The sequence below is a fragment of the Mus caroli genome, unplaced genomic scaffold (assembly GCF_978045245.1).
Source record: "Mus caroli unplaced genomic scaffold, Mus_caroli_1 scaffold_4, whole genome shotgun sequence".
Classification (NCBI taxonomy): Eukaryota; Metazoa; Chordata; class Mammalia; order Rodentia; family Muridae; genus Mus; species Mus caroli.
In genome coordinates, this window is record NW_028227259.1 from 134,390,032 (window position 1) to 134,402,730 (window position 12,699).

The window sequence follows — 12,699 nt, forward strand, 5'->3', positions numbered from 1 at the left end:
GGTCTTCCTAGAGAGTTCCAGGACAGCCATATCTATGTAGAGAGGCTCTTTGTCATAGAACAACAAAAATAGCAACAACAAAAAAAAAGAGTCAGACATGGTGCCATTTTGTACTCAGAGGCAAGAGGATTGTAAATTTGAGGACGGGCCCAGTCTCCAAAATGAGACTTTGTTTCAACCAAAAAACTGACCCAGCCATCTACATTTCCTAGATCATGACATTGGCTTATAATTCTTTTTTTTTTCCCGGAGTCAGGGTTTTTCAGTATAGCCCTGTCTGTCCAGGAACTCACTCTGTAGATCAGGCTGGCCTCGAACTCAGAAATTTGTCTGCCTCTGCCTCATAATTCTTACAACATCAATGGGCGTCTTTGTGTGTGGCCGCGTGTGTTGTTACATCTGTGTGGTTTTAAACTCAGGGCCTCTGGATGTGTGGGACTTCTCGCCTTTGCTGTCACTGTGGATGAACAGGTTCTACATATATATGGGCTGTGCCCTGGGCCTTACCCTTTGCATCTGTGTCCATATCATCAAGAAGCAGGTAATTGGGGTAGGTCTTCTCTCTCTACCTCTCCCCTTAAACGGTTTTATTTTTAATTAGGGAGCCCATGTGTGGGTATGTGTACAGTGCCTGTGGAAGATGGAAGAGGGTGTTGGATCTTCTGGAGTAGGAGATACAGGTGGTTGGAACTGGTATGGGTGTTGGGAACAGCTTAGTGTGTGCTCTGGACAGCTGAGTCATTTTCTCTGCTGCTTCATCTAATTTTGTGATCGGGGTCTCCCGTTTAACCTGGAGTTTGTAGATCGGGCCATGGTCGTTGGCCAGTGAAGAACCAGTTTGTTCTTTCTTTCTTTCTTTCTTTCTTTCTTTCTTTCTTTCTTTCTTTCTTTGTCTTTTTTTCGAGACAGGGTTTCTCTGTGTAGCCCTGGAACTCACTCTGTAGACCAGGCTGTCTTCGAACTCAGAAATCTTCCTGCCTCTGCCTCCCAAGTGCTGGGATTAAAGGCATGTGCCACCACTGCCCGGCTTTCTTTCTTTCTTTCTTTCTTTCTTTCTTGCCTCCCTTGCACTGAAATCACAGGTATGTGTCAGCACACCCAGCTTTTATTTATGTGGGTGCTGGGGTTTGAACTCAGGTCCTCTGTGTGTATGTGCGCACACGCAACTGATGGATCTGGATTGCCTGATCCACCTCCCCTTCATCTTTCTCTTTTTCTAAGAATTTTTTTTTTACATGTATGAGTCTTTTGCCCACATGTAGGTCTGTGCCCTTGGAGGTCACAAGTGGGCATTGGGTCTCTTGGAGTTACAGATGCTTGCAAACTACCATGGGGGTGCTGGGAACTGAACTCTGTCTTAGTCAGGGTTTCTATTCCTGGACAAAAACATCATGACCAAGAAGCAAGTTGGGGAGGAAAGGGTTTATTCAGCTTACACTTCCATACTGCTGTTCATAACCAAGGAAGTCAGTACTGGAACTCAAGCAGGTCAGAAAGCAGGAGCAGATGCAGAAGCCATGGCTTGCTTCCCCTGGTTTGCTCAGCTTTTTCTCTTATAGAACCCAAGACTGCCAGCCCAGGGATGGTCCCACCCATAATGGGCCCTCCCACCTTGATCACTAATTGAGAAAATGCCTCACAGCTGGATATCTTGGAGGCATTTCCTCAACTGGAGCTCCTTTCTCTGTGATAACTCCAGCCTGTGTCAACTTGACACACAGAACCAGCCAGTACCCCCACCTACCCACCTAGCATGAGCTAGAGCTGTGTTATATATCCCTGGCTGCACACTGTAGCCACTAGCCTTGAACTTGGGTGGTCCTCCTGTTTCAGCCTCCCAAGTGTTGAGATTACCAGCTGGCAGCTCCATGCCTAGTGCCCACAGGGTATTCAATCACATTTTTGCGCTGACACCATTGCATACACCAGCAAGATTTTGCTGAAAGGACCCAGATATAGCTGGCTCTTGCGAGACTACGCCGGGGCCTAGCAACAGAAGTGGATGCTCACAGTCAGCTATTGGATGGATCACAGGGCCCACAATGGAGGAGCTAGAGAAAGTACCCAAGGAGTTAAAGGGATCTGCAACCCTATAGGTGGAACAACATTTTGAACTAACCAGTACCCCGGAGCTCTTGACTCTAGCTGCAAATGTATCAAAAGATGGCCTTGTCAGCCATCACTGGAAAGAGAGGCCCATTGGACTTGCAAACTTTATATGCTCCAGTACAGGGGAATGCCAGGGCCAAAAAGTGGGAGTGGGTGGGTAGGGGAGTCGGGAGGTTGGGTATGGGGGACTTTTGGGATAGCATTGGAAATGTAAATGAGGAAAATACCTAATTTAAAAAAATCACATTTTTGTTTGTCTAGATTTTTTTTTAAAAGACTTATTTATTTTATGTATGTGAGTACACTGTAGCTGTCTTCAGACACAACAGAAGAGCACATCAGATCCCATTACAGATGGTTATGAGCCACCATGTGGTTGCTAGGAACTGAACTCAGGACCTTTGGAAGAGCAGTCAGTGCTCTTAACCACTGAGCCATTTCTCCAGCCCAGTCTGGATTGCCTGATCCACCTCCCCTTCATCTTTCTTTTTTTCTAAGATTTTTTTTTTTTTTTTTTTGAGACAGGGTTTCTCTGTATAGCCCTGGCTGTCCTGGAACTCACTCTGTAGACCAGGCTGGCCTCGAACTCAGAAATCCACCTGCCTCTGCCTCCCGAGTGCTGGGATTAAAGACGTGCGCCACCATGCCCAGCAGAATTTTTTTTTTTACATGCATGAATCTTTTGCCCACATGTAGGTCTGTGCCCTTGGAGGTCACAAGGGGGCATTGGGTCTAGATTTTTGTTTAATGCCTTAATTTTTTTCCCCTTAAGATTTTAAAGACTATGTTATAATGGCCTAAGTTAAAATCAAAAAGATTTTTTTCTTTTTTGAAATAGGGTTTCTCTGTATAGCCCTGGCTGTCCTGGAACTCATTCTGTAGACCAGCCTGGTGGATCTCCGTGAGTTTGGGGTTGGTGTGGTCTATAAAGTGAGTTCTAGGACAGCCAGGGCGATGTAAAGAGACCCAGCCTCAATAAAACAGAAAACAAAAACCAAACAACAACAGAAAAAAGATAAAAATAAACAAAGAGATAGATGGATAGATAAACAGATAAGTATATGAGAAAAATAAAGTTGTTTTGTGCCCTTAGGGATTAGGGTAATCTTTCCTTTATACACACTGAAGGTCAGAACACAAGAATCCACAATTTGCCCATTATATCCTCATGGTTTTTAGGATTAAGTCAAAAGAATAGAAGGTATTTGGCAACTGGACTGGGGAGATAGGTCAGTGAGTTACAGCACTTGTCACGCAAACCTGAGTTCAATTCCCAGAATCCACATAAAAAGCTGACTGTGGGCGTGGAGAGATGGCTCTGCTTTTAAGACCATGTGTGCTCTTGCAGAGAACCCCAGCTCTGCTCCCACAGCCCATGTCAGGTGACTTATAACTGCCTGTACCTGCAGTTCCGAGAATCCAACACCTTCTTCAGTCCTTGGTGATCACATGATACTCACACACACACACACACACACACACACACACCACCAGGGGTGGTGGTGGTGGTGGTCTATGTGTGTGTGCATACATATTCGTTTGTCATCCTCTGTGCATAACAGCTGTCTCTGTCAGAGCTGCTCTGACTGCAAGAGATCAGGCTTGGTGACTGTTGATTCTCCCTCACAGGAGGAGGGGTGTCCAGCGACACAGCTGAGATTCAGGTTGCTTCCCCAATCTTGTTCCTCTTGGCCATGTATATTCAATTCTGTTCTTTTTGTTTGTTTGTTTTTGAATTTTTTATTAGATATTTTCTTTATTTACGTTTTAAATATTATCCCCTTTCCTAGTTTCCTCTGAAAATCCCCTATACCCCCCCTGCTTTCCAACCCACCCACTCCTGCTTCTTGGCCCTGTCATTCCCCTATACGGGGGCATAGAACCTTCACAAGACCAAGGGCCTCTCCTCCCATTGAACGCTGACTTTGATTGGTGGTTTAGCCCCAGGGAGCTCTGAGGGTACTGGTTAGTTCATATTTTTGTTCCTCCTGTAGGGCTGCAAACCCCTTCAGCTCCCTGGGGACTTTCTCTAGCTCCTTCATTAGGGATCCTGTGCTCTCTCCAATGGATGACTGTGAGCATCCACTTCTGTATTTGCCAGGCACTGGCACAGCCTCTCAGGAGACAGCTATATCAGGCTCCTGTCAGCAAAATCTTGTTGGCATCTTCAATAGTGTCTGGGTTTGGTGGATGTTTATGGGATGGATTCCCAAGTGGGGCAGTCTCAGGATGGTCATTCCTTCAGTCTTTGTTCCATTCTTTGTTTCTGTAACTCCTTGTAATTCTGTTCTAATACCCTTGTGGCCTTTCGTTCTTGGAAGGAGCTAGAGTCTGTAGAACGTGGGAGATTACCTAAGTAGCAGACTCCATCTCTGCAGCTGTAGGGAAGCCATCCACCATTCTGGGGTAGGAGTTTTAAGGTGATGGCGGCTGCTTTCAGGTTGCCCAGGTTGGGCTTGGATGGAATGGTGGAATGGTTTGTTTGAGAGTGCTCTAAGGAGGGGTAGACATTGTATACATCTCCCTAAAGAAAGAAGTCCTAAGCCGGGCGTGGTGGCGCATGCCTTTAATCTCAGCACTCGGGAGGCAGAGGCAGGCGGATTTCTGAGTTCGAGGCTAGCCTGGTCTACATAGTGAGTGCCAGGACAGCCAGGGCTACACAGAGAAACCCTGTCTTGAAAAACCAAAAAAAAAAAAAAAAAAAAAAGAAGTCCTGTAGCTGTGTATGTCTTGTCTATCCTGGAACCAGCCCTCCATACAGGCCAAGAGGAGGCTACAGAATTCCTCTGCAGAACATGGGCATCATGCAACTTGGACGAAGTGGGTCCTGCCTTTTGAGGACCAAGTTAGGCTAAGAGGATGAGCCGAGGTATACACCTAGAAAGTCTGTGTTAATATTCGTACCGCTCAAAGTGAGGGAGAGGTTGATTCCTGGATCTCTGTAGATGAGGCTGGCTTTGAACTCACAGATCCACCTGCCTCTGCCTAAGGTTGAGTCTTGATGGATTCTCTTCCTCTGTTCGTCTTCAAGGTCACTCGTTCCCAGGAGAAAAGTGTCCCAGGAGCTCCTGATAGCTCCCTCTCCCCTCAGAAGAAGCAGACACACGTTTCTGGAGTGAAGATTTTCTATGGATCTCAGACGGGCACTGCCAAGGTGAACACTTTGCACCATGCCTCTCCTTTGTTTTGCCAGTGTTTAAAGGAAATGCCAGAAACCCTCTTGAGCAGTTAGTTCTGTCAACCTTCTAGTCCCTTCCCCCTTCTTTCTTTGTTCTGGAATGGTGGATGACTTCCTTCTCTTGGGCTCAGTGTCTGTAGGCTCTGCTCTCCCTTGTCTGCCTCTGGAGGGTGGAAATTCTGCTGTGGGGGTAGGACGTGGACTTAAGGCATGTCCAACACTGTCACATGACATTGTAATCGCACATGTAGGACCTCACGATCAAGGTAGAAAAAATTGTCCAGCACTCTGGTAATGAGGCAAGCCTGATTTATTTATTTATTATCTATTTATTTATTTATTTAGGTGCTGGTTTTCTAGCTGCCTTGGGGTGCCTGTGGCTTTCAGCTGTTGGTTGGATGTGCCAGGCACTAACTAGTGTAAACTGAACGATGGCGATGGTGTCAGCAATGGGGTCTATCTCTGGCAAGTTCACACACATCTAGTCAGTGTGCCGCAAGTGTGTTAGAGGCAGGGAAGGTAGACTCAGCTGGAGATGTGTGGAGCAGACTTCCCGGGCTGCTCTTCTTGGATGCATGTGTTCTTAGCTTCCCTGGGATGAGGGTCACAACTGTTGAGTGCTCTCTACGAAGTGACTGAGTAAGACTGACGTGAAAATGGGTCTTTCATAAAAACCATTATTTTGTGTGCTGCTAGAGAGGGTTCTACTGCCCTCCTGTGGGCATTATACAGAAGAGCTGTTCTGTTCAAGACAGTCTCAGGTGGTCTGTTTGGAATAGTACTTTTTATCGTCATTATTTCCTTTAAAAACCTTTATTACTTTGTGTGTGTTTGAGCCTGTGTGTGGGCACACGTGTGGATGCCCGAGGACAAATGGCGGGCGTCAGTTCTCTCCTTCCATCATGTGGCTAGAGGGAAGGGAAGACGGGGTGTGGATAGGGGAGGGGAGGCAAGCTCAGGGCATCAGGTTTGGCAGTGGGTGCTTTTACTCACTGAGCTGAGCGAGTCACTGGCCTTGTAATTGTTGTTTTATAAAAATGTATTTTGTGTGGTGGATGTTTTGCCTGCATGTCTTTGCATGCCTGCAAAAGGGCACCTTGGGGGCCAGAAGAAGGGGTCAGGTCCCCTGCGACTGGAGTTACACGTGGATGTGAACCTCCGTGATTGCTGGGATTCAAACCTAGGTCCTCTGGAAGAGCAGACTGCTCCTAACTGCTGCGTGTGCCATCACTCTAGTCCATCATTATTACTTTGTCAGTGGGTGCAGAATTGGAGTTTATCCAGAAACAGTTTTATGTAGATTTTAAGCACGAGGGTTAAGGGGAATCGGTTGCTTAGGAAGAGGGCAAGAATGTAACAGCGTGGGCACAGACTCCTCAGCGAGTCACAGCAATGTGGATCATGACAGCGGTGTTACAGCTGTGGCCACCTGCATGCTTGTGAGTTATTGAAGTTAGCACGTATGTGTGTTGTATGTACACTGTTCACCACTGCACTCAACGTGGAGCTCAGAGGACAGCCTGCCGGAGTTGACTCTCTTTTTACTCTGTGGGTCCTGGGGATCAGACTCAGGTCATCATGCTTGGTGGCAAGAGCCTTAACTCGCCCACCAAGCCGTGTCCCTGGCCCCATTCAGAGCCTTATAACTGTTTGCTTCAGGCAGGCTTTCCTTTATCCCAGGCTGACCTCAGATTCTCTGTGTGCCCGAGCATGACGTTTGCTGAGTAGCTCTTAGGTTCTAGCTTGCATAGTAATTGCATAATATCTCCTTTTAATCGTTGGTCATTGGTGATTAAATTCTAGTCACATGGTTGGTTTTCTTGGTTGCCAGCCTTTGTCCCAGAGTCATCTAAGGGCTCTCCGGTGAGTCATGTCACTGGCCAGATAGTGAATTCAAGGGTTTTAGGGACTTTGGGCTGAGTGACAAGGGTCAGCCACTTACATTTTCACACACACCCTTGTGCTATGCTCTGTGGATAGTGATCTCGCTTGCTGCCCTCGCCCCGTCCTCTACCTTTCCTCTCATCTGTCTTCTACTGTGCCCATCGGCACCTGGTATGCTCTACTGCCTCTTTTGTAGAGGCATCTTCAGGACCAGGGCTTTGTCCATTTTGTTTGCTTCTGTGCAATGTTGCCCAGAAGTGAGGCTGGCATGGTGAGTGTCCAGTCAGTGACGTGGTCATAGCTAACAGTGAAGGGTGATGGCGCCAGGTCCTGGGACTGCCAAGGAGCAAAGAGGGGGTGCTTTTCTCTGAGTCAGCCTGCCTGGAAATTTGAGCTTTTCTGAGGCATTTGGTCATATGCTTTGGGAGAGCTGACAAGAATGTTACATGGGAGAGAGCAACTGCCCCTTGGTCTCTGACAGCTGTATATCTTTCTCCATGCGGTATAATAACTTGGTTTTCTGTTTCCTGCCTCCTATCTTTGCTGGTGACTCCAGGGCCTCCTCCTGTTGATTAACTGGCTTCCCATTCTCTGCCACCCAGCTGTGTTTGTTGTATGCATGTGTGTACACTAGCACATGTGTGTATTCTAGTGCTGTGTGTGTTTGTAGAGGGCACACAGATCAGCACTTGGGAAAGCAGGAATATCAAACACAGCATTGTCTCTTTAACCTGTTTCCACCTAGAAATCTGGGAATGGATGTAGTTAATAACCTGGTGAGCTCTGGGCTGTCTGTAGGGCCAGGCCACACCCAACTGCTCCCTCCCCCTCCCCCGACTGTTCCGGCTTCTCAGACTTTTCCTCCCTAGCTCCTTACCTTGAGCATCATCGTATCTCAGTCAACAGAACCCATCTCTTTATGGAAGAGGTCATGTGTGCTTTGAAAAAAGTTTCAATGTAATCATGCCTTAAGTTCTGTTGTACTCACAGGATCGAGTTAATTATCATCAGGAAAGTTTTTTCCAAAATTGTGCTGTACTTAGATAGCCTAAAATAAACTGCCCAGGGTCAGACTCTAGAAGTTTGAACTGGCACCGGCTACTGAGTCTTGTTCAACTGAATTGCCTTCGTGTCTTGCTCGTCTGACCTTCTGCCAGCCCTGATGTTTGCAGAACCCACTCCTAATCCACAAACCTGGGATGTTCTTCAGATACTGTGTACTTTGTGTTTTTGAGACAGGGTCTTTACTGGCTTGGGATTCTCCAAATAGTCCACACTGGCTGGTCCGTGAGACCCAGGGAGCCCTCTGCCTCTGACTCCTGGATTCTGGGATTATAAGTACATAACCATCTTGCCTGGTTTTAGCTTCTTTTTCTTTTTAAAATTTAAACATTTTTTATGTTACTTGGATTTGTGTGTGTTGAGTGTGGGTCTGTCAGGGTCAGAAGACGGGCTTGGGTGTCTGCCTGTCCTCATTTGCTACTCTGTCTGAGACTGGGTCTCTGTTGTTTACGGCTGTGGGCCCAGGCTAGGAAGCCTACTAGCTTCTGAGCTTCTCCTGTGTCCATGCCCAATCTTGCTGTTATAGGAGCACTGGGGTTGCAGTGTGTGCTGTTGTGTCTGGCTTTACATAGATCTGAAGTCAGGTCCTCAGGCCTTTGTAATAACAAGCATTTGATCCACTGAACTATTTCCCCTCTAAAATAAATTAAAAAATTAAAAAAAATCTTTTATTATATTTACTTATTGTATGTATGTGTACAGAGAACAACTTGTGGGAGTTGGTTTTATCTTTCTACCATGTAAGCCCTAGGAGCCCAACCATCAGGCTTGGGGAAGTGCCTTCCTCTGTGTACTAAGCTGTCTCACCAGCCTCCAGCTTCTATGTCCATTCTTGGCATAATTTTTCTATTCCTACTGGGGCAAAGCACCAAAACCAGGTCTTTCATCCTGGGCGCACCTTTACAGAGTGGGAACGCGACTCAGTGGCTCATCGAGAACACTGTAAGCAGAAGAATAAGAGTCCCCTCCCCTGTTCACAGTGATGACGGTCAAGGCAAAGCTGCTGAAGAAGCAGCCAGCACAAGGGGGCGCCATGCTCCCTGGCCAGCGGGCGCAAACAACAGCCATGCTTTCTTTATTTGGCACACGGAACGGTTTGTCATCTTTTTTCTCTTTCTAGGGATTTGCAGTGATTCTTGCCAAAGCTGTCACATCTCTGGACCTGCCTGTGGCCATTATTAATCTGAAGGAATATGATCCAGATGACAGTCTGATAGGAGAGGTTGGTAATTGTCCAAATTTGGGGCTGTAGAGATGACACACTAGTTAAGAGCTCCTGTGGCCAGGTCAGGTTCCCAGCACCCACATTGAGCCGTTCAACAGCAGCCCACAGTTCCAACTCTGGAGAATGTGATGCCCTCTTCTGGCTTCCTTGGCACTTGCACTAGTGTACACACACACACACACACACACACAATTCAAATAAAGATTTAAAATTCAAATTTAATTGACCACCTGCCCTATGGGGTGAGTAGAATCTTCAGAGTAATTTAAAAATTTGTGCTGAGCCATTTCAGCTGGAAGCTTTCTTACCGTGACTCAGGCACTTGATTTGTCTTTTGAGTTGGGATCCTGCCCTGTAGCCCTGGCTTGGCCTCTGCCTCCTGAGAGTCCTGGGATTCCTGGTATACCACGAGGTGGAGCTGTGAGGGCCTGCACTCAAAAAACAAACTTCACTTAGACAACCCTGCATGTTATTATTTTTTGGAGATTTATTATGTCGTTTTATTTTTGTTGACTGTCAGCATTTCCCTGCTTGTGTAAGTGCACCATGTGCATGCCTGGTGCCCATGGAGGCAGGACGAGGGCTTTGTTGAGTCCCCTGGAACTGGCGTTATAGCTGGTTCTGATCCACTGTGTAGGTTCTGGGAATAGAACCCGGGTTCTCTGTAAGAGTGGCCGGTGTTCTTAACCACGGAGTCCTCTTTCTGTTCTTGCTTTGAATATTCTTGTAGTCATGTTTGCTTCTAATATCCTTCTGACATAAGCACCGCTTCATTCAGATCACTAGTAAAACCGTCTGTGCCTTCCTGGTTGCTACGTACACGGACGGCTGCCCTACAGAGAGTGCAGAGTGGTTCTGCAAGTGGTTAGAGGAATCGGCTAATGATTTCCGCTTTGGCAAAACTTACCTGAAGGGACTTCGCTATGCAGTGTTTGGCCTGGGAGACTCTGCCTACCGGAGCCACTTCAACAAGGTGGGTGTGTGGTGAGTTATAGGACTAGGTCCTTCCTTAGCCAAAAGACAGACAGAGAAGGTCTCCCGAGAACACATTATTTTATCTGTGCACCATGTGTATGCCTGGTCTCTGCGGAGGTCAGAAGGTGCTGGATATCATGGAACCAAAATTTCAGACATGTGAGCTGCCATGTGGGTGCTGGGAATTGAATGTGGCTCCTTTGGGAGAACAACTAGTTCTCTTAACTGCTGATCCATCTTTCCAGCCCTAATAATAATATATTATTACATTAATGTTGTTTGTTTATGGTGCTGATAATGGAACCTAGGCCATGAGCATGCTAAACAAGTACCCTGCTGCTGAGCCACGCCCCCAGCCCCTCCCTGGGGGATTCTAGGCAGGGGCTCTACCACTGAGCCACGCCCCCAACCCCTCCCTGGGGGATTCTAGGCAGGGGCTCTACCACTGAGCCACGCCCCCAGCTCCTCACTGGGGGATTCTAGGCAGGGGCTCTACCACTGAGCCACGCCCCCAGCTCCTCACTGGGGGATTCTAGGCAGGGGCTCTACCACTGAGCTCCATTTTCAGCCAGAATAATCTTGAACTTCTGATCTTCTTGCCTCATCTCAGAGTTCTGTAAGTGAAGCTGTGTGTGCCACCACACCTAGTTTATACAGTGCAGAGGACTGAGCCCTGGGTCTCCTGTGTACTAGGCATGAGCTCTGTCACTGAGGTATATTTCTAGCCTTTTCATTTTGGAGCAGAGTCTCATAAGTTACCCAGGCTGGCCTTGAACTTACTGTATAGTCCAGGGGAGCCTTGGACCTGAGATCCTGTCGCCAGGCCCAGCTTGGAGCTTGGAGGTTGTTATTTGGACCTGTGCTGTGTTCCTCAGCAGAAGCTCCTGAAATGTGGCTGGAATCCCTGGGTTTCTGCAGTGCAGCCTGGAAGCCTGCTTTAGAGGACAGATGGGATTTTTCATTTGTATGTTTGTGGATTGTGTTTTTTTCAGTGCCCCCCTCTCTCTCTCTCACTCTCTGCCCCCTTTCCTTCCTGAAGGTCAGCACGAACGTTGACAAATGGCTCTGGATGCTCGGTGCCCAGCGGGTGCTGACCCGAGGGGAAGGCGACTGCAATGCAGTTCAGAGCAAACATGGCAGCATTGAGGCCGACTTCACAGCCTGGAAGACCAAGTTCATCTCCCGGCTGCAGGCCCTGCAGAGAGGGGAGAAAAAGGCCTGTGGCAGGAACTGCAAGAGAGGGAAGTGTGAGTCGGCCCAGCATGGCCCAGGAGCGGCAAGGCCTCACCCGCAAGGCGAATTGCATCCTGGGGATGCTGAGGTGTGTGCTTATGCTCCTTTCTTAGTGTGTGTGTGTGTGTGTGTGTGTGTGTCTGTGTGAGAGAGAGAGAGAGAAAACACAAGCACATGTGTGGCTGTCCTCTGTGTGGCTCTGGCTATGAAGAGATAATACCTTGTTTTACCTCTGTCACGGTTAGATGATCTGAAACTTAGGTGCAGCTGTTTCGCTGTTTCAGAGAGAGAGAGAGAGACAGAGAGACAGAGAGAGAGAGAGAGAGACAGAGAGACAGAGAGACAGAGAGAGAGAGAGAGACAGAGAGAGAGAGCTCAGCTTGTGACTTACACTGGGTGCTAGTCACGTGTTAGATGTGTGGCTCCTCCTCCTCCCTCTTTCTCTTTCCTTCCTTCCTGCTTTTCCTCTTCTTTCTTTTCTTCTTCCTCTGCTGTCCTCCTCCTCTTCATTCTTGTCATCCCACCCTGTTACCCCCTCTCCTTCACTCCCTCCCTCCCTCCCTCCCTTCCTTCCTCTTTTCCCACTTCCCCCTTTCCCTGTTCCCCTTTCCCTTTTGTCTGACAGGGTCTGGTTATGTAGCCCAGGCTGGCCTGGAGCTCAGTACTTCGCTGGCCTCAGTTTCCAAGCACTGGGCCTGAAAGCTCAGGGCCATGGCACTCATTCTTGTCCCTTTCACTGCTGCCTTGCTGAGCCAGGCTGACTTTCACCATCTTCCTCTGGTCAAGAAAGGGAAGCTAAGAGGAGTGACGCGTGTCTCGGTCTGAGCGTGTATCCTGACCCCAGTGACTCTCGCTCACCGTTGGAGCAGCAGCTCATCCTGGGGTTCCCTGCCGACTCCCTCAGCCTGGAAGCATTACTCTTGAGTGGTTCCTCCGGTATCCACGTCCTGAGATTGTCTTCAGGCTGCACAGTAGCTGCTGGTGTCACAACTGGCGTCCTCTGGCTGACCGCCTGGCCACATCCTTCGGGAGC

The 12,699-nt window shown here is 48.1% G+C and overlaps 1 protein-coding gene across 2 annotated transcripts in view; it reads left to right on the top strand.

Moving 5' to 3' along the window:
• LOC110294411 (S-adenosyl-L-methionine-dependent tRNA 4-demethylwyosine synthase TYW1) overlaps positions 1-12,699 on the top strand; it is an 85,886-nt gene that overhangs the window by 1,105 nt on the left and 72,082 nt on the right. The window contains exons 2-6 of one of the 2 annotated variants that reach the window (XM_021162631.2): positions 420-550; positions 5,141-5,263; positions 9,354-9,455; positions 10,237-10,431; positions 11,473-11,754. In XM_021162631.2, coding sequence (XP_021018290.1) covers positions 420-550; positions 5,141-5,263; positions 9,354-9,455; positions 10,237-10,431; positions 11,473-11,754 — 833 coding nt within the window. The remainder of the gene's footprint in view (positions 1-419; positions 551-5,140; positions 5,264-9,353; positions 9,456-10,236; positions 10,432-11,472; positions 11,755-12,699) is intronic. The other variant, XM_021162632.2, reaches the window with a different exon arrangement.